The sequence below is a fragment of the Bombus pyrosoma genome, linkage group LG8, assembly GCF_014825855.1.
Source record: "Bombus pyrosoma isolate SC7728 linkage group LG8, ASM1482585v1, whole genome shotgun sequence".
Taxonomy (NCBI): domain Eukaryota; kingdom Metazoa; phylum Arthropoda; class Insecta; order Hymenoptera; family Apidae; genus Bombus; species Bombus pyrosoma.
Window position 1 is genome coordinate 3,198,040 of NC_057777.1, and position 25,502 is coordinate 3,223,541.

The 25,502-nt window shown below is 37.2% G+C and overlaps 1 protein-coding gene across 6 annotated transcripts in view; it reads right to left on the minus strand.

Moving 5' to 3' along the window:
* The window catches only part of LOC122570047 (ras-related protein Rap1), a 68,478-nt gene that overhangs the window by 3,697 nt on the left and 39,279 nt on the right, over positions 1-25,502 (minus strand). For 3 of the 6 annotated variants that reach the window (XM_043731880.1, XM_043731874.1, XM_043731876.1), the window contains 2 exons: positions 1,778-2,055; positions 543-824 (listed from right to left, as the gene is read on the minus strand). In XM_043731880.1, the coding sequence (XP_043587815.1) occupies positions 543-824; positions 1,778-1,960 (465 nt within the window). In that variant the 5' untranslated portion in view covers positions 1,961-2,055. Of the gene's footprint in view, positions 1-542; positions 825-1,777; positions 2,059-25,502 lie in introns of all 6 variants that reach the window. The other 3 variants (XM_043731879.1, XM_043731875.1, XM_043731878.1) reach the window with 1 other exon arrangement.

The window sequence follows — 25,502 nt, forward strand, 5'->3', positions numbered from 1 at the left end:
TTGCCTTACAATATCCAATTTCATATTTACAGCATGGACTAAGGGAAGATATAAAAATAAAAAGGAAAGCTAGTTTGCATTTGCATCAAGGTCCAATTTTACCTGCGACTATAGTCTCTCTCTTGTTACAAGACTGAGCAAGCAAAATTGAAATTGGAAGCTTCTAAATATCCATGGCAATAACAGAAACAGATATCAAAGACTCATTAGACTACTGATAGTTGCACTTCTCTAGGCAAAGTTCCTCAGGAAATTACAAGCGATCATTCTTCCTACATAATCTTCATGCTACTCTCATCCAATCCTCTCTCTCTCAAGAATCAATGGACACTTGGAGAACCAAAGTTAACAACTAAAAGGCGGATATTTATGCAAATTCATATTTATACATATCATACGCATTGTGTGCATTTCTGGACCTCTATATTTCTCATTAAAATGGATAAAAATCCGCAGATAGATAACACCTATCTATGGCTTACAAGAGGCTGGGAGAAGAGGCTGGTGTGCAGGGGATGGCCTCCGCAAAACCTATTACTCACATCGTTAACATTAATTTTGGCTTTGGCAGAGGTCTCCATGAACGCGCAGTTAAATTGCCGGGCAAGGTTGACGCCCTGGTCTTTGCCCACTACCCTTTCGTCCTCCAAGTCACACTTGTTGCCCACCAGCACCATCGGCACGTCATCTGTGTCCTTCACCCGCAGGATTTGCTCCCTGAGGTCCTGCAGGTCGTTGAACGTCGACTGTGCCGTTATCGAGTACACTAACACGAATCCTTGGCCATTTTTCATGTAAAGGTCCCTCATGGCTGTGAATTGTTCCTGTCGAAAGAAGAGAACTCTGTCAATTTATGGCTCCTTTGTCCCACGAGGGAACGTCTGGCCCCGATTTGGATGGAGTATCTCTCTTTTAGTTGCGGTGACTCGAGTTTAGGGGTAAAAGTCATCCTTCAGAAATTGGTTACCTTAAAAGGTAACTCGGAAACGGTTTCACAGATGGGAAAAATTTCAACGACGAGAAGAAAAATATAAAAAAGTTGGGGTCAACTAGCAATTTTGAAAAACGTGTAGAAAGATTGCTTCACCCATGTTGAATTTTCTAGGCCAAATTCAGTTGGCATTGGCATAGCATTAGCATTTCTTATGGCATTAGTAGCAAGTTATGAGATACATATTGTACCATTTTGAGAACATCCCTTTTGAGAGACATACACATTTTACTTGCTTTGATTCTGTATATTATATTATCATATTACTATTTATTATACCTACTTGTGATATTATTATAATGATAGACAAATTATGAAACTTCAATTTCGTTCACCAGTCACTGAGACTTCTTCTCAGACTATGGCAAACATATTTCTCTATCATTGTTCTTACTATTATCAATAAACATCTACTTCAAAGCTCACCAAAAACAAATACAATTGTCTGTCCTGATAAATTACCTGATAAATGTAATATAATAATTTGCCACGGTACAATGTTGTGTATACAAAACTTAACATCAAATATAAAAGAATTAATTTAAAAAAAAAAAAAAAACACCTTAAAAATGATCTTTAAAAACGCTACTCTTCTGTACGTTTCCTTGTGACCGGAATATACACAACATCAAATATAAAGAAGTTAATAAAATATCATCCTAAATAACGTAACGTCTGTTCTACATTTTACTACTAGAACAGTGAATAGAATAAAGAGTTGAAATAATAAAGCAAAGAAGAAAAGATATAATGCGTGTATCAAAGGGGGAAAAAAGAAAAACTCACCGTTCCGGCTGTGTCTAGGATTTCTAACATACATTGTTGACCGTCGACCTCGACCTGTTTGCGGTAGCTGTCCTCGATCGTCGGATCGTACTTCTCCACGAAGATTCCTTGTACGAACTGGACAGTGAGGGCGGACTTGCCTACACCTCCACTGCCCAACACCACTATTTTATATTCACGCATTTCCTTGCCCTAATTCTCTGTGCGCCTCTGGTCACAGCCGAGGGGTCACCGAATCCGCCACGTTTTGCTCCTCTTTGCTTTCAGTTAGACCAGACCTGCTGGTGACAAAAGCACACTTTTACTTCCCCTGCTCTCTCGCAATCTTTTTTCTTTTATTTTTTAAACTTGGTATTTTTCTTTCATGGCAATTTTTCAGTAAAATTTCTCTAAAAAAAAAAAAAAAAGATGTAACATCTTTCTGAAATACAAACTGCTTGACAAAGTTTCGTTGTTTCTTCGGTTTTCAAGATGTAGCAACATCTTTTTCCTGCAATGCAAATTCTCCGTTAAAATTTCCTTACATTTTTTAAGTTTGATATCTTTTTAAAGATATGAAATTTCGAGTGTGGAAAAGAGTGTCTTCTTTCCTTTTTTTAAGGTTTTAACATCGCGTCAACTGCACGCACGTTATTAAACGACGACGATGTAGACACCGAGCACTGGCAATACCGCGGGCATTAAATTTCGTTGCACAACACCGTGCCTTTCAGAAAGAAGAAAATTTCTAATATTTCTGCTTGAAACCGAGATTTGCTTCATTCATCGTTCCTTTAACGCGGAATTAAAAATCGTTTATAATCTTCTTAATTTCTTAGATACTTGAAAGTTTGCTCGAGGATCGTCGAGCTCTTGAAACTTACAAAACTGCGAAACTCTGATCTACGCTCCATTGAAGTAAGCCACGGAGCCGACGATACGAATTTAAGAATGAAATGTACAAAATACTTAAAATAAAGATCAAGTAACCTAAATGATTCATAAATCTATCCTAAACTATCAGCCATTGAAAAATCCTCCTCTCTCTTTTCTCTCTATCTCTGTCTGTCTGAGAACTTCCTTCAAAATCTGAACGCAATGTGACATTCAATTTCGAACAATTTGAATTTCTGCGCGAAACGTAAGGTTTTGCAGGGATGCAGTTAGGAAATTTCGTTCGTGACGGATGATAGAAAAAAGAGAAGGACAGAGACAGATCACGAGCAGCGAGGGAAAAGAGGAAAAGGGTGCAAAGAAGGATGGAGAATCTCGCGTGCTTTTTCCGTGATCCCATTGTTTTCGCTTCGGAAAACTTTTTCCTACACTTTTGTTTGTAAATGAAGGATGGCCTGGCCGCAGGGTTTACCCACTTTTCTACTACAGCCACGGAACAATATAACGTCGAATGTCCGCTTTCCCCTTTCTACACTGCATGGTAATAGTTGTTGTAAATCACTGCTGAATTAATTCTCGCCCTTTCTTTTTTTCCCCTCTCTCGCTTTCTCCTCCCCTTCGCGACGTTAATACGAGTTACGATTGTCCCTCCCTTTTCGTTGTTTGGAAATCGCACATGTTTGTCCAAACGTGGAACACAAACGTGAGAAATATCGCGCAAGCCTTTGGGTTTTAATTGTTCTGGTTTTTGGTCTTCGTCTCTGCTCTTCTCCTAAACTCTGTGATTTGTAAAAACTGTGTAAACACATATAGAGCGATCTTTCCACGATTGACCATTTGAGAAAGTGTTAATTAATTAAGCGTGTGTTGTTTTTACTTACATCTGCTCAACTGTATCTTCTGCAACGTTAACGTTCTCACAACGTTACTTTTTCCTCTAACGTTAATCTCTCACCAATGTTCGACAACTCAAAAATTTACCACCACTTTCAGATTATCTCTTTCGATGTTAACCTCTCCCAAATCTTAATCATTCTCAACGTTTACCACGCCGCACGTTAACCTCTGCTCATATTTACCACTTGTGACGTTTGGCTCCTCGAACGTTAACTTGCTCCAATTTTTATCAGCCTCGACGTTTACCTGTACTAAATCTTCTTCTCAACGTTTACCTCGCCCTGCGTTAACTGAGCTTACCGTAAACATACATTTACCTCCTGCAACGTTAACATCGCCTAGTGTTTATCACTCTCAATGTTTACCTCTTCCAAACCTGCAAACCTTAACCATTTCCAGTGTTTATCAACATGCTACGTTAACCTTGCCCAATATTTACCACTGCCAACATTTACCTCCTGCAACGTTAACTTCTCCTAATTTTTTATCACTGTCAACGTTTACCTCTTGCAAACCTTGACCATCGCCAACGTTCATCATCTGCCTACGTTTACTATCAACAACCCACATTTATCTCCTGCAACGTTAACATCGCCTAGTGTTTATCACTCTCAACGTTTACCTCTCCCAAACCTGCAAATCTTAACCATTTCCAGTGTTTATCAGCATCCTACGTTAACCTTGCCCAATATTTACCACTGCCAACATTTACCTCCTGCAACGTTAACTTCTCCTAATTTTTTATCACTGTCAACGTTTACCTCTTGCAAACCTTGACCATCGCCAACGTTCATCATCTGCCTACGTTTACTACCAACAACCCACATTTATCTCCTGCAACGTTAACGTCCCCCAATGTTCATCACTCGCAACGTTTATCTCTCTCAAACCTTAATCACCCCCAACGTTTATCACCACCCTCCGTTTATCTCGTCCAGCGTTAACCATCCCCCAACATTTACCATTCCCAACGTTAACTTGTCTCCGACCTTAAATTCCCTTCAACGCACAGTGGGATATTTGTTTTGAAAAGCTGGACGAAACTATCTTAACGTTTGCTGGATCTTCAAATGCCCAAAGCGTTGCTAAAATTCATCCAAGATCGATGAGATAAAAATCATTTTGGAAATTGAACTCTCTGCTTTCCGACCCTTCCAGGCAATTTTATCCAAGTGAAATCCGCCCTTAAAGAATGCTATACCAAAAGTGTCGATCAAAAGTGTTTTGTTACTAAATATAGCAATATACGCTGGACACAAAAAGTAAATATACTAAATATGAGAAGATCAGGCAAATTGGAGTTAACTATTTTCGCCTGTGAACGTTTCAAGTGGCGATTAATTTCACTCGTAATCAAGTGATCGTCGAGCGTCTTGAATCAGTCGGTCGATCGTTTTAAAATGACCAAAGAATGATGCGTTAACCTAAAAAAGAACAGTTGGTAGGGATTACAGAGCGCAGTTGGAGAATCACGTGGTTTGAAGCGTTTAACGCGATTCGATCGAAGAGATTCACGGGTGGAATTCACGTGTCGAGGCTCTGTAGGCTTTGAAAGTTTCGTCGGCTGGTTGTTTAACTAGCGCACTGCGCCTGCCTGATGCACGCAATGCGCCATTTGTCTTAAAAACTAGACAAACTCGCCGGATTGCAGCATTAGGGGCTCGTCGTAATGAGAATTGGAACGCGTTTCATATGCTGTCTCAGAAACGAGAATTTTTTTCGCTGAACGAATTTCTCGCGCAACTCGTGTCGACTCCTAGTGACGTGAATTATAGTCGTTGCTATAGGGTAGCTTTGGATTCGCTTAGGTTAGGATCAGACTTTTATTAATTTACATTGAGATCAGATAAATTACATTGAAATAATTTTCAATCGAGTTAGGTTAGATATTAGGTTTACATTAATTTCGACTAAGAATAGGTTAAGTTGAAAGAAGTTTTAGCTTAGCTCTGAACTGACTTAGGTTAGCTTTGGATCGGACGCCTTAAATTAATTTGGATCAAGGCTCGATTAGATTTCGATCAGGCGTAGATTAATCTGTATTAAAACTGGATTAAGTTTAGATCGAATACTAATTAATTCTTAATTAGTTTTAGAATGGGATTGGATAGGCTTAGGTTAGGTTTGGATCAGGCTTGAGATCAAGTTTGGATCAGACATCGAATACTTTTTAAATTAGTTTCATGTTAGATTTGAGTGGAGCTTAAGCCAGGCTTGGACCAATTTCGATTAACTTTTTCTTCCTGGTAGATAAAACTATAAACGGTTACATTTCAGTGCAAAAAGGCCATAGGGTAAAGTCGATAATAACGATAGCAGTTGCCAAAGATGCCAAAATGTAACCGGAATTAAATGGAGCCCGTACGAGCTTTTCAAAGCAAACGGAACCGCAGAAAGAATCCAAAACAGATGACGCTATGAAAGCCAACTGAAGTAAATGAAAATGGAGCAATAGGAAGGTCAAAGATAAGGCGGAGGAATCGAGGACAAATCTGGAGGGATATTGGATAGAATGTAGAGGAAATCATAAAGAGAAGGAATTAAGGAAAATACACGCTTCGGGGTGAAAAGAGAACTCGTAAAAAACTAAACGGCAGCGAGAGAAGGGAGTCAAGGAGATAGGAGAACAAAAGCAAAGAGGAGAGACAAAGAAGCCGGGAAAAAGGGAAATAAAGAGAGAAAAAGTGAGTCGGCCACGAGTGCACGAGCTGTGGAAAACGAGGCGAACGCGAGGATTGGCCAACGATGCCATCATGGCGACCGTACGCGTCCAATCACAGGCCACGAATTTCTTTCTACCAATCCGTCATTGATTTTAGGTTTATGAATGGGACACGCTTACGCTACCCGCGTTTCTTTCAAGATATGTACATACTACGAGATTCGCGAGCAACATCTCGGCTTCCACAGAATCTTACGTCACGTTCCATCGATTCTCACGTTCTACTCAACAGACACTGCAAAGTGTATAATGTAGAAAACTATAGTGTAGCAAACTACGTATCGAAGAATAATTAAAGCGCAAAGAATGGCACAAGATTTACAATGCAACGAGAAGAAACATTTGCTCTCACGTTCGTATAATCTAACAAAATATCATTCAGATCTCTCTAGAAAAAGGGAATTAAATCAATTTGTACGTTCTGTAATGTACATTTGTAAACTACAGTCTATTAATTTGAAGTTTTCTTAAACAATAAAAATCTTGCTAGAAGGAGTTTCTTCGGCAAAAGTCCCTAGCAGGCTATCTCTTGGTCGAGACAAAAGTAAGGTTAGAGTATAGAAATCGAAGGGGGTTAAACGATAGAGCAATAAAAGCAAACGAGCAGTGAGAACAGTAAATAATAACTTTGTTAGATACATTTCAACAAACTCGCAATCAAGCAAAAGCCGTCCAATTAAAAAACGCGCCGTACGATTTCTCCCGACAGAATAGCCAACAAATTCATCGATGTTCGTTTTTAAAATCCTCCAGCTATCCAACAACCAACTAACGACGTTCCACGCTTCAGAACGTACGATGCATCATCAAACTCTGGGATCAGATAAACAAAAAATGAAAAAAAAAAGAACAAGTTCTGTAAACATTACCCATCCACATCGGTCAGAATCGCAGAAAGTTCGGTTGAATAAATTCGTCACACATCGAAGCACCAGCCGTCATTAAACTAACCCCCCGTACGATCCATAATTTCCCCTCCAACTGCATTTCACCCCGTGTTTGCACGCTAACGAGCGCTAATATATATATTTTCACCGGGTATAACGAGACTCGAGTGCCTGTGAGAAAATGCAACCGTGTTTCCAGTTAAATCCGACCCTCCACGAAAGCACCGACGACCCTAGCAGTGGGGTTAAGCGTTTGCTTGGTTACTTCCAGACACTAGAATCTAGGGGGTTTGGGCGCCAAGTGTCGACAGTTGCGCCGTTTCTATCGAAGCAGGGAGCTTGCACGAGGTGAACGATTTTATTTGTAAAAGTTATAATCTAAGATGATACAAGCCGTAGCGCGCTACGCTAAGTTTTCAAATATTTGCTTCGATAGATACAGAGGCGGATGAGAGAAGATTTAAAATTGATAGACTATAAACTTCACTAACCTTCGTATGGGATTGGTACGGTATGAATTTTAGCATAACTTTTCTATTAAATCGACACACTATGAATTTTATACCGAAAGTTTGTTAATACGATTTCGAGTTTTAAGCTTTAAGTTACAAGTTGAGATTGTTCGTTTTAAAGGTTAGGCAAAGAGTATAGGTTAGGTTAACTTGAACGCGATAGCCAACCGGCCATGTAGAGATTAAGGGAAGTTTGCGATAAGTGATATTGTTTCCAAACACATATTTTAGGTATGGACTAAGTAATGAAATATTATTGTTGTTGTTTTTCTTCTTCTTCTTCCTTATTATTATTATTATTATTATTATTATTATTATTATTATTATTATCATTATCATTGTTATTATAATACTAGAAGTTTGTTACCATATCGGTAAGAGTAATTTATTTCATGACATATGTAACGTAGTCTACTAAAAAGAGGTTGAGCTGCGAGAAGGTGCTTCCCGGATTTGTCATGCTACTTTTACAGGCAAACTTGCTGTTCGTAGTAAGGCTAATTTCAATTACATAGAATTATTGACCTCGCAATTCACAATTAGAATCACATATTATAATATCAGTATAGTATATGTATATATATTAAAAATGAATAAAAATTTCGAAACATTTTTAAAAAATGATAGGAGCAATTATTTTTTGTTTTTTTTTAGAGAGTAACAAGGCTGTTTTCTTTCATCATTTTCTTCTTCAGAGCCTAAAACAGCTGGAGACGACACGGATAGCTCCAGTCAGACAGTACATATATTTAACTTCAAAAACATCGCATCTCGAGAAGAAGTCATTTTGTCGCGCTAACTTCCTTTTGCCAAAGCATGCCACGTACCACTCATATATTCACATATTTATTCGTTGCTCTTATTAAATATAAATCCATCTCATAAAACTATGTCGTCCTTTCATATCCCTCGAACTACTTAGATAAAAAAAAAGAAATTACATTTCGACTAAATATGCAACTATAAAGCAACTTAGCCGCGGACGTTCAGGCAAATTCATAATCCTATCAACAGAACTGGAAGAAACGCAATTCAAACTTCTGCTTGCCATCTACGCGCTATATACCATTATAGTATACTTAAATACTGTTGAAAATGACAGCGTGAATTCGCGCTCGCCATCTATATGCAGATGCGCTAGTTACAATAAATAGTAACTAGAAGATAGTTTTAGATACAATCGATAGGTTTAATCGATAGGTTCAAGATGTTCTTTTGTTTTTATCCCTAGTCCATGTGAGAAAGTGCAATAAAGGTTTTTCGGCTCAGAACGGTGTGATAGATTTATCCAAAGAATAAAATAATAGCTATTATGATCCTACCTGTAAATACAGAAATAACAACAAATACTTATAATACCATTTACTTGTACCAAACACTGTCCTTTACGTATTCTCCATGTTTTTATGTATTACGCGTACTCTATACGCATCTCTGAATTTTTAAATTTCCCGCGAACGCACAGAAGTCCACCGTCTACGTGTAACGCGCGCGATATGAAAATAAAAATGTTCGATGATAACCGTAGGATAAAGCTCGCTTTGGTGAGCCGATGTATAGAGTGTTCGCTGGAATATTTTCGATTCTTCTGCTTTAGTTCGATGGTTTTAAAGCGAAATGGAAGGGCGATGGAAATGATGGAAACGGGAGGAGACTGGTAGAGTAATTTAATATTCGAAACGGTTTCCTAGGTAATTTTAGGTGGTTGTATTGAGAATGATGGCGTGTGAAGGTGTGCAGGGACACGAGGATGTACGAGGAAATAGGGGGAAAGTTAGGCTACTAATGGGGGATTTCGGTTGTTGTGCAAGTGAAGTGTGTAGGAATGGGGTTGGCTGGAATGAAATATTGGAATTGATATAGAATTGAAATACAGTTGGAATGTGGTTGTGGCGGAGTAGTAAAATATTGCGGATCCAATGGAAGCGGAATATTTGATATTCGTATGGCGATATAGAGTCGAAATAATAATAAGAGGATGGATGGCTGAATACAGAAAATAATAACTCGAAATACAGAGACAGTGAAATTTGTGAAATATTCGTATTTAACAGATTCTAAATATTTAAGTACTTGAGATTTGGTAGGTTTGCGGTATTTGAGTATATCTGTTCGAATTTCAATAGAATCGAAATAGGATGATAGTAAAAATAATTCGAAATACAGTATAACGTAATCGATGATCACCAATTGAATCGAAATCCTCAAATAATCTCAATACGATAAAATCGTTCGAACAGAACTAGAGATCAAGCGATAAATTTTGAAAATTCCGTGCTCATTCTTGAAATTCCTTACATATTACTGAAAAATATTCTGAGACGATCAATTCAAAAAGAAGATACTCCAACGACGATACAGTGCAAGAACCACAATTTGAATAATTGAATTTGCGATAAGATCATGTACAAGACTGACAATGAAATTAGAAACTACGCAATGTTGTCTAAAGATTCCATGTTCATCCGTGAGATAGCAAGGATACTCGAGCAATACCTGAACGATCCAGATATTCAATGAATAATTCTGAATTTCGGAGAAAGAGAAACGGAGGAAGCAAGGGAAGCAAGAGACGCAAGCAACCGGAGACTCGTAGCACCAGTGGCTGGGATGTCCAGCTTCTTCGAATTCCTAATCAAAGCGATTTTATGCATGCAGGTCAAGAATTTCATGACTGTATACTTGATGGCTCGTGGACTGCAATTAACCCTGTTTCGGTTTGGAATTAATGCACAGGATTCGCGATATAAAGACACATGTTTCTACTGAAAAGAGCAAGGTGTCGTCCAAGCAGTGGTCCCTTTTCTATCTCATGAATGACAAAGTTGGTTGGACGCGGTAGCTCCACCTGTTTTTCTTTTTCAGTTTAAAACGAGATAGAAAGCTGAATTTATACAGAGAAATTGAAAAAGTTCGTATTTTTTGTAAAAATATAGATTTTCCTGTTTCTGTTGAAATTTTAGGTAACTTTTTTATTTTGAGTTATAAATAGAAGATTGGACTCGTACACAGGCAAACTGAACGATGCGAGAAGCTTCTGTTTGTTGGGAAAAATGTGGATTCTAGAGATTCTGTTGATATTTAAAATTGATATTTATAGAAAGTTGGTGCTATGCATTGATCAAACTGAACAATTTGAAAAGCTTTTGTTTTCTGGTTAGAGATTTTTTTTGAAAAATTGATAATTAGAGTTTCAGGAGGTATAAATCTAAAGTTGTAGAGACACTGAAGAATTTGTGAATTTTCTGTTTTTTAGAAAAGAAAAAATATATATATTTCATGAATAGTGAAAGTTTCGAGCGATGGAAAATTGGATTTTCCCCGAATAATTAGCGGATTTGTAAATTTGTATCATTATACAAAATCTAAATTACAAATGTAGTCTGCTTTCCTATATCACAAAGAGAACATCCTATATTAAGGAGATCTCGACTGAAAGTTTCCTTATCACAACAAGAACACACTTTAGAGTTTTCTAAAAGAAAAACAACCTAGTCTAATCCAAGTCTAAGCTGAAAGTTTCCTTATCACAACAAGAACACCTTGAATTTTCCTAAAACGAAAGGCCAACTAAATTTAATTTTATACATAACTGAAATCGAAATTAAATCGTTCTCTATCACAAATATACCTTAAATCTGCCTAAAAGAAAATTAATCCAATGTAAAGTTTCGAAACTTGACTAGTGTTTCTGAGACTTTCTACTTTCCCAAATTCTTTTATCCAACTTTGCTCTAACTTGTCGTAGAGCACCTCAGTTTCTATAAAATCCATTAAACACTCAAAGTGTAATTGCCCTCTTAAGTCACATTTATCGCTAAAATTACACCAACAACCTTCCTGCATTCTCAGTTTCGAAACTTGTCTGATGTGTCTTCCATCTTCTATTTTCCTAAATTTTCTCGTCAAACCTCGCTTGAACTTGCCGTAGAGCACCTCAGTTTCTATAAAATCCATTAAACACTCAAAGTGTAATTGCCCTCTTAAGTAACATTTATCGCTAAAATTGCACCAACAACCTTCCTCCATTCCCAGTTTCGAAACTTGACTAGTGTGTCCGAGGACTTTCTACTTCCCCAAATTCTTTTATCCAACTTTGCTCTAACTTGTCGTAGAGCAGCACCTCAGTTTCCATAAAATCCATTAAAAACTCAAAGTGTAATTGCCCTCTTAAGTCACATTTATCGCTAAAATTACACCAACAAGCTTCCCCTACTCTCAATTTCCAAAATTCGCTCGTGTGCTTATCCTCGATGAATGTTGTATTTCCCTCAATAATTCTCGCATCAAACTTCGCTCTAACTCGCCCTAAAACACCCTAATTTCTGCAACATCCATTGAAAGGAATCAATTTCCACTCGCATGGGCCCCGAAATGAATCTCGGGAAATCTAATCCTCGAAACGGTTCGACCAATAACAAAGATGGTTGAAACGTCAAAGTTGACGTTTTAATTGTCTCGGTTGGAAATTCGGCCGCGGGGGTGGATTGTAAATTAGGTCGCAGGTCGAACGTCCTCTGCGGACGTGTATGCGGCTACCGATATATTTTTCCCGGTGAGGGAGGGGGGAAGTTTTTTGGACGTTGGCCAAAGGGGTGGCTCGATCCTCGTCGACTTGTTGCTGATACGCCACTCTCATCCAATTAGCCAACGATCGCTTTGATCACGCTATTTCTGATTTTCAATCCGCTCTTTTTCTCTGATTTTTCATCCGTCGCGTCCTTTGCGCTCCTTTTCGACGAATAAATTTTCGCCAACGCGAAACCAATCTGCCAGACAATAAACGTGAAAAATTCGTTGCATCTCGAGTCTGTGATCTGAGTCGTACGCTACATTTATTTTCTATTTATATTACATAGGAAAATTGTATTTTTATTAATATTTATATGTGAATATATTCTATTTATATTATTATTTTCATTTGTACTATTTATTTTATTAAATGTTATATTTATTATAGATATCCTAGATATTTTACTATTATTATTATTATTATTATTATTATTGCTGTACATTATACAAAATTTGTTTACAGTGAATTTTGGGAGGCGTGGGTGGTGCGTCGAGGTAAAACTTGAAATTCACTTGAAATTCGATATAGGAGAAAATTCCTGGCGGGATTTTAAAAACAAAGGAAGAATAGAATAAAATAGAATGAAGGATCGATGCTCAAATTTTCAATACTTTAAACTCTATTAAATATAAATCCAAGTTGGCGAATCGTATTTGCCATTTAACACGTTGACTGCCATGGGGGGTCACTCGATTTTGCTATAGCACCGTGGGGGCCACCGGTGACCGGCGACGTAGCAAATATTAAAAGTACATAATTATAAAAAAAAAGGACAATCGTAATAATTGTCCACAACACCGTGGGGCTCACCGGCGACCCTCACCGCGAAAAATGCTTGGAGCATGATTTTATAACTCATTTTATTCGCTGCAGATAATATTTCAACATAATATGAATCGCATAATGAAAAGTTCGCGTCGGCGCCTTGGGCAAACCACGGAAAATTCGTCTGTCAGTCAACGTGTTAAGGTTTCTCGGAAATTGATTTCATACTAAGGAGGGAAAATTGACTCCCCCCATTTCGCAGCAAACTGCATCATATTAAAAAAGTGAAACTTGAGCCAAGTTTGGCGTTAATTAAAAATTTAGAAACACGAAAGTTCGATACACCGCGGGAAAGCGTGCGTGTCATGTGAAATACGAGACGATGGAAGCTGATTTTTAAATGTGAATTTCAAGGATTAATCGACGAGACCAAAGAGGAAAGATGAAAATTCTCGGCAATATTTTATGGGTTTTTAGCTATCGAGGAGCATCATAAAGCAATTAAAATACGAACAGAGAACGAATATAACGCATGATGCAATATCTCTCGTTAACAAGATGATTGTTAATAACGTTGCAAATTAGTAATTAATTACATGTCCACTTTGACTCGCCTCGATGGAAGCTGCAGATACGAAAATTCATAAAATCGCATCGAGAAGCTGCTGCCTTCCGATAAACAAACCTGGCTAATGAAAGGGTCGCAGAAAATTTGCTCGATAAACGGGAAACAAAGGAATTAATTAAACTAATACTCGGCCTATTAAAATTTAACGCGCAGCCTGAAGAGGAACGTTAATTAAAAGATGGCAGATAATCAATTTATACAGTACCATCCCCTTGCCATCATCGTCATCATCTTCAACAACGATACACCACAATTCACATACAACCGCACGTGATAAATTCATCGAGCTCGAGATATTTTTCAATATTTCGTTTCGACTCAACGAGAATCTTTCTCGATGAAATTTATAACAAGATACACGACATTTATAGAATTTGTCATTTTTAAACGTGAAATATTTCGTTTTTGTATCATTGTCGGGCTTGTTGTCACCGTGACGCAAGAGAATTTGTTGCTACGAATTATATCTCGTAAGTGATTATTACATCGAGGATTTTTACGCAATTCCATATTTTTCACCAACGGAACGAAATTAATGAGAAACCGACGTAAAAAATTTCATCCGCAGAAATTACGAACAGATGAATATTTTACGTTGCCATGAATATTACTCTTATTACTATCATCTCGTATATCGTATTGTTGCTATTTTATGTATATTGTATTATTGTAAATATTGTACATTGTATCGTGGGCATTGCCATTTATCGCTATTACGTAGCATTATCTCGAATATTTTATTGTATTTTCGAATTACCACGCGCGATCCGTTGATTTTTCTACCTTTAACTTCTATCGCAAACGTACATAAATACACAGTTCCATTATGATCAGATTTCATGGATTTGTATGTGCTTGAAAATTAAACTTACAGACGTAAAATCGCGAGAATTGCGCCTAATAGAAAAACGTATAGAATATGAGAAGTACAACGAAACGATCGAAAGTATAACACTTAAGTCGAATCGGACAAATCTGCGCTTGGGTTGTACGTCATTAGCGTGTACTATGCGCAGGAACTTGTATCGGGTTGGCAACTAAGTGGTTGCGGATATTGCCAATACCACCTAATGGAAAAATCCGCAATCACTTAGTTGCCAACGTTGGTAATAAAACGTGCAAGACACGAATTTACATAAATTTTGCACGTGACGTGACACGTGAAACTCTCTTCTTTCCTCTTTTCTCTCATTTTTATAAATAGAAGGGAACTATACGTAACGTGCGAGCGCATTTAAAGGCCGCAATTGTCTCCAGTGGACGCATCTTGACACTGATGCGTTCAATTAAAAGCGATGAAGGTTGATCAAGGTTCATCAGAGTCGAGTGACGAAAATGACGCTGCCGACTGAACGCTCTAGAAACGTTCGATCGAGCATCCGTTTCCGGCGAACGAAAAAGAAAAGGAAATTTCGATATCCACGATAATTGGTAATTTTCTACGGCTAATTGATTATATGATGCACACGCGCGCGCGCGCGCGCATTGTGTCTGTAATAAAATAGATGGCGAATTTTCAAGTAAATTTATGTTTTCCAGAATATATTGGGTTGGCAACTAAGTGATTGCGGGTTTTGTCATTAGATGGTATTGACAAAATCCGCAATCACTTAGTTGCCAACTCAATAATTAAAAAAAGAAAGTAGTATCTCGTAGTAGAAGATTCTTTTAATTGCGAAGCATTACGGAAGGTACTATACTTTGAAACATTCTAAAATGAAAGTTAAATAAAAAATTAAATACAATGTAAATTTAAATAATACAATTACGCGAGCTAAATAGTTGGAATTTGCCCGAAACCGTTCGGGTCATCTATTACACGACAATGCCGCCGCAGTTGAGGGTTAAAAAAGGTGGAATACTGCAGACGGGATGTCAATTGCGTCAATAGATGCCCTGTTACTTGATTTTTCAATTTGCGAGACCTCGCTATATCATGGAACTCTGGTTGAGTGGAGAGTCATACTATGTTCAATGGAAAACCGAGGTATTTTCCCGAGTGAAAATTGAAAGATCGATCGCGCCGCAGAGGCGTTTAATTTTCACGAGTTAACGCGATCAGGATGTCGCGTGAGTTAGGTCGAAACGATGCCCCGTGGACGCTAATTGAGTGGAGAAAGTGGTGTTGTCGTGCGATAACAAGGTGTGGAAAGTCAGATAAAAAGGTCAGGTGAAAAAAGAAAAGATACGAGGATTCTTGAGTTAACGCGTCGGCATGTAACGTTCAGTTAAGTCGGTGTTGTCAACTTTGTCGTAATTCGAGTTGCAATCTCGGGTCACAATGTTAAGTTAGCAGAGTAAATTGCACGAAATGTCCTAAATGTGATACTCCTTCCATTATCTATTAGGTAAAGTAATTTTGTTTCGTACACTCCACTCTTTCATTATATTCGTGACAACATGATTTTGTAGTCTGATAATAAGCAATAAGGCGAGAATTTTATTACTAAATTTTTAATAACAATGTTTGTTAATATTGAGATTGTAAGCTGGTTAAAACACGCACATATAAGAAGATGTAATCCACTTATACGCTTTTGCATTACATATTGAGCTTATAAATACAATAAAAACATTTTGAAACTTCAACTCTAAAATTGCGGTACCAAGATGACAACGATACATTGGAAACACGATGAATTCAAAGAATTAAAAAGAAAATTTCAACATTGGTTGTGCCATTTTATTTTTTATTTAATTACGCCAAGTTGCAACGTGAAGCTCTGCCACTAGTCCTTGAGGATTCTTGAGTTAACTCGTTGAGACCAAACATTAAGTTAATCGAGTGCTCAACGTTGAAACAGAGTCGTAACGTGAGTCGCAATCTTAGCTCACAATGTTAAGTTAGAACAGTGGATTACGATACAATAAGGCGAAGTTGAGCAGTAACTGTCAATGAGGATAGTTTACCGTTAGAATTTTAACAAGAACATGTGTCAACGTTAAATTAAAAATTGCAACATCAAGTCCCAATAGTCCAACGTTAAACTGAACTAAAATTCGAAAGAAGAGCATTTGAATGTCAAGTTTGCAACACTAGGTTCTGACGCTAACTCGAACCTTGTCACTTAATATCAAATTACACCACTGACTCACAACATTGAACTACGTTGAAACCATACACCAGTGTAGAATATCATGTTACAACATTAAATTACAATAGCGAATCACAACACCAATTTCTGCTACCTTACAATTTCGAAGCTTCGATACTATAAATACTATGATGGCGACTCAAGTTATAACCACGTTGCAGTGACAAATCTCAACATGGAAGCCACATTCGAGCCAAGAGAATTCAATTTTATTATTTCAACTTCATTCGTGACGTTCACGATACACTGGCTGAGATAGACATGTTCATAAATATCGTTGTTAAATCACAAAGTAAAATTAAATTTTCCTACTGAATCTCCACTTCAGTTTGTAATATATTACCTTGGTTGAGTGATGCTCACCAAATTGCAAATTATAATTAGATTTTATTTCCAAATGTGCACTCACTTCTGATATTATACGCGAATTTCAAACTATCGTCGCATTGCGCACATTAAAACCAGACTTTATTATTAATCACCGATGTTAACTACGTGCTTTACTCGAATGCCAAATGTTCGCTAAATAAAAAATTCGAATTAAATATTGTTACGAGGCAGGAATATCGACCCATGACATTCCCTTTGAATTTCGAATATCCTTGATATTATAAATTATAAATTATAAATTATAAATTAAATTTACATGTTGCTTGTTATTAAACTGCCACTTTAACTTTCAACATTTCGCTCGTGCCCTAAAACTGTCGCCGGACTACGAGTTGAAAATAAATTCGCTTCTTCGCTAGAGAAAGACTCTAACCACCACTTACGATATTTTGTTGGAGCTCGGAAAATTTCCCATATCAGTTTACGTAGAAACGCATAAATAAATTTTATTATTAAATTCCAATTTTAACTCCCGATAAATAGGTATTTTCCCCTCGACCTTCAAATATTCCAACTAAATGGCAAATCAAAACTCCACGTTCTATTATCGAGCTGCAAAATCAACTGCGCCCGTATTTCCCTCAAACATCTCCTGCGCTGAATTAAACGTTATTATCAATTTCCACACATCGACTGGCAATACACTGTTCGAGCCTCGACAGCTCGCCGAAATTCCAAATATTAAAATTAAATTTCATTGTTGAACTCACGACGATCCATCGCGTCGTGGGACCTCGTGTGCCCCGTGCAAATTAGGAAATCGATTCGATTAACTGAATTCCTCGACAACTGCTGTTTTCCGCCAGTAATAATATCGTGTCAGTATAATCGAACGTTCTCTCCCATTATACCTAACCTCATTGTTGGACCGATAGTTTTTCAATCGCCAGGTTGTTCCAAAAGTATCTTTCGTTTTACAAGGAAATGATAGATGAACAACAATTTTTCCTTTAGATTATTCCATCGAATTACGTATGATCCGTTTTGTCCTATTGAGATAAAGATCGCAACGTTCGACGGATTAGGTTTCAGCTTTCTAAGAAGACGCATTCTAAGAAGAGATATATTGTTTGTAGAAGAAAGAATCCAAACTTTTGGGGTAACCTAATACGTCAGCCATTTCAAGTATTCCAGTTTTTGCTGCGATAACGGTCGGTCTACGGGGTGGGGATTGGCCAGCAATTCTCGCGTGGTCGAAAGTATCGGGGCCGCTTCATCGGCCTTTTCGAGCTCATAATACGCGGTTGCCGAATCAACGGACCGTTAATTGGTTTCGAGAATAACGCGAAGGAATAGCGGCGCAACGCTAATTGCGCGGCCAACTATTGTTTTTCGACGGTGAGGCACGATGGAAAATATCGCGCGACACTGGCACGCGCGTCGAAAGTTCGCCGATGAAAATCACGCGTGAAATTTTATTTACGAGTTTTCACCTCTGTTTTTAGCTGTTTTCCTCTTTCTTTGATGCGGACGATGTTTAGAATTTTTTTTACATCGGCCTATTTTGAACACGCCTCTAATCTATTATACTCCGACACACACGTCAAAAATTCTACGGTGGAAATTTATGATTTATGAACAAATTTTGCTCCACTTTGTTTCTTTTTTTGGGCTACTTTTCTTTTTATCTTGTACGGAACATCTGACGCTTCGTTCAGTTTGAAACCATTCGCATTTTCAGATTTTTCTTTAAACTTTACGCGATGTTTCGATCTATCGCACTTTGGCGGGCATTTCAAAAAATCACACGTGAAATTTGATTTACGATTTATGAATAAATTCTATTTCGCCTGTTTTCTTATACTTTTTTCTTCTTCTTTCTTTTCTTTTCTTCGGCACGGAGAATTTGACGCTTCGTTAATCTTAGAATCGCTTGTATTTTTAGACCTTCTTGAACTGGCCTATATTAAACGAGGCTTTAACCTATTATATAGATATTTTAATTTGTTTACAGTTTATGATTATTGCCGAGTTACACTGCGGCGGATGAAAGGAAGCTTCAAATCGATACACCTCGAACTTTAGTAACTTTCAAAGTAAAAGCTACATCATAGTCGTCTATTCCATGGTATGTTTTATTCGTTGCCCTTTGCAAAATTACGCTGTGCCTTTGATGCTTTTTATTTTATTAATCTCCCTCTATCCGCCGCTGTACAATATTCATAATTAATTCGTAATATTCGTAACAGACATTTAATTCGTTTTAAAAATACGTCATTGATACGTCGCTTATTAATCAGTTATCAATAGATAATGCTTAACAAATGTATTATTACATTGGTATTTACAACGACGAAAGGGAATTACTGTAATTCGTATTTACAACGACGAAAGGGAATTACTGTAATTCGTCTTTTTCGATTCCCAGCTGTGGAAAAACAAAATTCTCGTTCAACCATCAGGGGATTTTAATCAATCGTACATTTGATCTTTCACGAGCGAATATTGGTTTCGTACGATTGAAATATTGTTCCAGATATTCGTAATTATTTCAAATAATTGACGTTGTGCACTCCAGAGGAGCCAACGTTAAACTGCGCGGCTGTGCTTTCGAAGGGAACCGAAGTTTGGCTAATTTTATCGTTCGCTCGACACTTTCGTCGCTATTTTTCGCTCGACATCCCTTCTCAGCGATATCCTTCTCTTTGTGAAATCGTAGAAACTCCATGTTTCTTTCGCCTCGACCAATACTGTTTCTTCTTTTTAATTTGTAAACACGAGACGTTAACGTCCCATTGCTCGGCCATTTATTATCGAAGCAAAGCGAAACTTTCCTTAGGAGAAAGAATTCGAATTAGAAACATTACTCTGCAAAGAAGATTCTTTTTTCGTTCTATCGTAACCATCGTGATCACAAAGAATCCTCGTTTTATCGGTAAAACTATTGCTTATTTTCGTAAATCGGAGGAAAACTTTCTTACGAAAAGCTTCAAGAAAATTCCGTTAAGAAAATTTCGGATTAATTTCTTGATCAAAAACATTGCCAGTTTCCATGGAAAATTCTTTTCTATTCCATTGTAATCCACGAAGAATTTTATTAATTATCTTTTTATTAGTAACACTCTGATGTTTTCTTGTTCTCATAAAGCAGAGCAAACCCTTCACACAAAGTATGAATCATATTAAAACAAAGGAATTGCGGAGAATGTTAATTCCAATCGAAAATATTAATCTCGAAAAATTTGTCTTCGACGAAGATTATGATCGCGAGACAAGACAAAAATTACGTAATTTACGAAAGATCGATATGTCGATAATTAAAAAGGACACAGAAAGTATTCCTAACGACGTCTTAATCAACATTGCAAGCCTGAGTTTTTCCATTTTTTCTTTACTCTGCAATCGCAGCTTTCAACGTACTCTCCCCCCCCCCTCCTTTTTTTTATCGAGCAATAGGCAATCTCTCTTTTTTTTTTTTTTAACAGCTAAACGTGTAATAGAACAGCGACCTGACCTGACCTGACCTGACATAACATAACATCATCGGGCTTTTTTCTTCCTGGACTCTTAGTCGGGGAATGGCTAATGGAAACGACACGAGCAACGTGCGCGAATACGAAAAATAGAATGCAACGGATTCTGCATCGAAATTATAGTTGAAACGTTAATTGACTGTTCGGCGAATCAGGTATTGGGAAATGCGGCTGAAAACTCCATCGAAATAGAAATCAGCTTAACAGTGTATTATAAATTGTTGGGTAAATTAAACGTCATGTTTAAAGCAGGATAAATGCTTGTGTAACGCTACGGGGGATACGTGTAGAGGATTGTGAAAGAAGGAATTATCCGTAGTTGTTGGGTATTGTTGAATGAGAATAAAAAAAAAAAAGAAGTAGTCTATATAAAGTGGTTCTCTAATGGAATTGCTCAAGGTCGTTGTTATATCGTTCCAAGCGACTATGCTTGACGTACGTGTATCTGGAAGATAGAAATGTAATGGAATGTTTCTAAAAATTATTCAAAGAAAGGGAATTACCTTAACATCAACTGCACTTTTTTTTCTAGTAAACAAAACCATCACAATTTCTTTGTAGGTTTCTCAGCGTCAGCTAGTAAAATTATCCGCCATAATTACAGCATGATATCATATTACCGAAACAAGTATACCATTCAGTATAACGAAACAAGCAAAAGAATTATATTTTAAAAAATAAATTCTTATAAACAATTGGAAATGATAATCTTGACACATTTAACTCTACGTCTCCTAATAAAATCGTGCACCCTAATAAAATAGCCAAAGGAATTGTCAATTTTTATTTCCACGAGGAGAAAAAAATATTTTCTTCGCTACGTCGAAAGAACATCGTACTGTCATGAAAGGGACTAAAAATCATTGCTGTCTCTTTCTATAAACCACTTCGACATATCTTTGTACTTAACTCAAATAAAAATTATCCACCGTAATTTACGACGTGTACTAGCGAAACAAGTATGCTATCCGCCATAATAAAATACCTAAAGAAAGCGTCAACATTTTCTTTCATAAAAGAAGAAAGGGATTCTTTGAATGAACTGTCACAATGAAACTAGCTTAAAAATCACCGCTACTCTTCTTGTTATAAAACTAAAACCGTCTCAAAATCTCCGTACATCTAACTCAATACTCTCTAATACGATCATCCACTAGAATAAAATACTCAAAGGAATTGCCAACTCCTCTTTCTATAAAGAAAAAAAGAAGAAAAGAAAAGAAGAAAGTAAAAGGAAAGAAATTCTTTCTTGACTACCCCAACAACTTACTACGACAGTAAGTTCGATTTACTAATATCATCAACTCCGCCTCTCCCAGAGAAACAAACATCGAACAACGTTACTCTAATAAAACCATCGTAATTCATGGTACTTCACGAAACAGCTACATCATCCAGCACGACAAAATACTCCAAAAAATCGTTCTTACACAAAAAGAAAGAAGAAAAAGAGAAAGAGGAGAAGTTCTTTCTTTAATCACCCCAACAACTACTTCGTTTATCGATGTAATCGACTCGGTTGTTTCCGAGAAAGATGACCGACACTCCGCAACAAAAAACCATCCACGTAACTCGTACGTTCGTATTCATACGTACACAGAATCGAAACGGCCACGGCATCCATCGTAACCGAACACCCAAACAAACCGTCAACTTCTCCTTCCACAGAAGAGAAAAAAAAACTCTTTGTTCACTGCCTCGAAAACTTGCTACCGTAATAAAACTGTTCAAAAATCGCTGGTATCCGGCTCATCCACCGTTGACCAAACTTCTTTTTCAAACTCCTCTTCGTCGACCCTGATCCACGGACGAGAAGCTCGGCCTTCGAAACAACCCCGAAGCCATCCTCACCCACTCACCCTACCCCATCCATCCCTTTTGTGGGACGTCGTCGTTATCCAATTAGACGTCTCGATTCCTGCCGTTGCCCCTCCATTGTCCCGTTGTTTCTCTCTGGCGATGTTTAATATCGACGAAAATCGCTAGGCTGCAGAGGCAAGGACGATTAAAAATGAACGTCGGGGCCGCGTGGGCCTCTAAGAAGCCGAGAAAGAACGAGAGGGTGGGCGTGGATCGGGGGGGTGGTGAAAGCGGCGGACTGCTCTATTGTGCGAAACTGTGTCACAGGGACTGGGCTTGGGCGTCCGTAAGGCAAGTGCGCAAAGTGAAGAGCCGCCTCTCGCCGTCCATTTTTCCATCTACAAATGATTTCCGCGGCGTTATCGCTGGTGCGCGAAACTCTGCTTCTGGTTAGGGAGGAGAGAGGGAGCGCGGCCAGGGGGAGAGATGTGCGCGGCCTCGTGAAAACTCAGAGTCTCGTAGATTCGCAATGGTTCGCCGCATTTTTACATTAACAGTAACCGTTATTTGTTATTTGTAATATATGTGGTAAATTCTAGAGAATTCAAACTACCCGCCGAACGATATTTTTACTTTTGCTTTGTTTAGCCGGCAGCCATTTTACTGAATAGGTTAGATCACGAGAGAAGAACGGTAATTTAGGACTTGGAAAATCGAGAATCAATTTTCCAGGTCAAATTTATAGTAGATTTGTTATTAACTGTTATTGTATAGAATTTAATTTATTCCCGAAATAAACTCGATTTTCCAAAATCGATCGTCTTATCTACACCAAGCATTTACGTTATCACATATGTATTATCGATGATAGTTATTCTACGTGGTATATGTGTATTATACGTAAGACGATGGTGTTTCTTGGAATTCTCCATGGAGTCTTTCACTCGTACCGTTTGTTCGCTAAATCTCGTACAAAGAAGTTGTGCCATACGGTGTACGGTATGCAGTATCGTATGGAAGAATGTGAATTTTCACGTGTACGTACGTTACGGGGTTTCCAATGGCGGTTAAATTTGAGTATTTGGAGAAGAGATTCTGCCTGTGAAGAAATTATTAGGCACTCGCTTTTGTAATATTGTTCGTAGATCTTCTTCGCAACTTCGTCTCATTCTACCTGTACTAATTATTATTTTATATTTAGTTGAAGAGAAAAAGAAAGTAAAGAATGAAAATGAGAAGCATTTCTTGGTCAGAAACGTTTTTCGAATTTAGAATGAAGATCTGACTTCAGCTTCAGACTATTTCAGTTTGAATTTTGCTACGAAGCACATATACTTGTAGTACTATGCACAAGTTTTCTAAAGTATCTTAATTAATAAAGCAAGAAATAGTAAAAATCTTTTTTTTTTTTTTTTTTTTGTTTTCTTCTCTATATTTTTCATTTTATATATGGCCTGCTGATACTCGTTATTGGTTCGTCAACCGTCCTGATTTTGTCCTCTTTCGCCCTCGTGTGTTTTTTTCCCGGCGATGTTTGGTTTTTTAACCTGATGAATTGGAAACCGGAGATGAAAGCATATTTTGACGGTAGCTTTCGAGGATCGAACACTCGCGATTCATACGGAGGAATGCGATACCTACACACGCGCGCAAGCACACACACCTATACAGTATATCAACGTAGAAACTCGAAAATTCAAGAAACTAACCGAAATAGCCACGTTTCTATGGAATGAAAAGACGTGAAAAAAATGAAAAAAAAAAAAAAAAGAAACGAATTGACCAGAATATTGATATTAAAAATTATAATTAATTGAATAATTGATTCGATTTGAACGATTCGTATGTCCCTAGGATGTGATAAATTGAAATATCCAAGATCAATGAACGTTCAGGTACGTAAAATCAAATGTTCTAATAATATGCTAAATTTTCCGTTTACTTTTAAGTCGAAAGTTCTCCGTCATTGGATTTTAACAAAAAAGGAAAAAGTTTGGTCGTATAAACTTACTAAAGTCGCTGAGAAAAATCACAATGGGCATCGAATCGCACTGCATCCGAAATTAGAGCTCATAAAGACCACGCCGAACCATCGAACTGTGTCACTAAAGTTTCATGAAAACGAGACCTTGAACGGTACCTCAAACCCCTATTCTAATATAAACCTCCGATTACACTGGGTCAAATCGATATTATCTAATTCTTCTCCTTTTTTCTTTTTTTTTTTTATTAATACCACGGATTCAAAGCCTGTTGACGAACAATTAATCGATAAAACAATTTCCTAGTAAAATACATGAAAAAAAGGGGGAAAGTTGACGATTTTTTGAAATTCAAGGGACGAGGGATTTTTTTTTTAAATTTTTGACGAGTTTTTGAGAAGTAGATAGAAAGTATTCGTACATGTTATATAATATCATGTTTATAAACAAGCAAAGAAATTTTTTAACGCAGGATCTGTTCGGATTTTCTACGATGAAATTTTGTCAAAAAAAAAAAAAAAAAAAAACGCATAATGATCGTGTAAGAAAAAAAAAGAAAAGAAAAGAAAAGCAAGCAGATGAAAGATTATCAAGAACTTTAAAGCTGAGAACGAAAACAGAAATCGAATTGTTTCTTGGAACTGGAGGTTGAACTATGTAATTTCTCCAGATTTCTGAAGACTAAAGAAATCTACTAAGTAATTCATACTAATTCGAAAAGAAGAAAAAAAAAGTACTAAACGATCGTAAGTACTTTATGAAGAAACTTACAAACTTCAGACTCCGAGAATCGGCAGAAAAATCGAACAACTTCTTAATTTGTTTCATTGACTATTAGCAAATTATCGAACTCTTCGATAATTGAATCAACATTTCAATTGCCAAAGTTCCGATACATTTTGTCTGCGACTTTAAGAAGAAGAAAAACTGATAAACTGGAAAAACTTCACTGGAACTATATGATTCCTCGATCTGTTTAATGGGTCGTTAAACGAATTATGAAATTATGCAATGACTTTCTCTTTCAAAATATCTTACACCATGCTATCTTCGCTATTAAATAAAACTTTATTATTATTATTGTTATTTAAATTATCCAATGTTCGCACGTTTTCTATCCAAAATTTC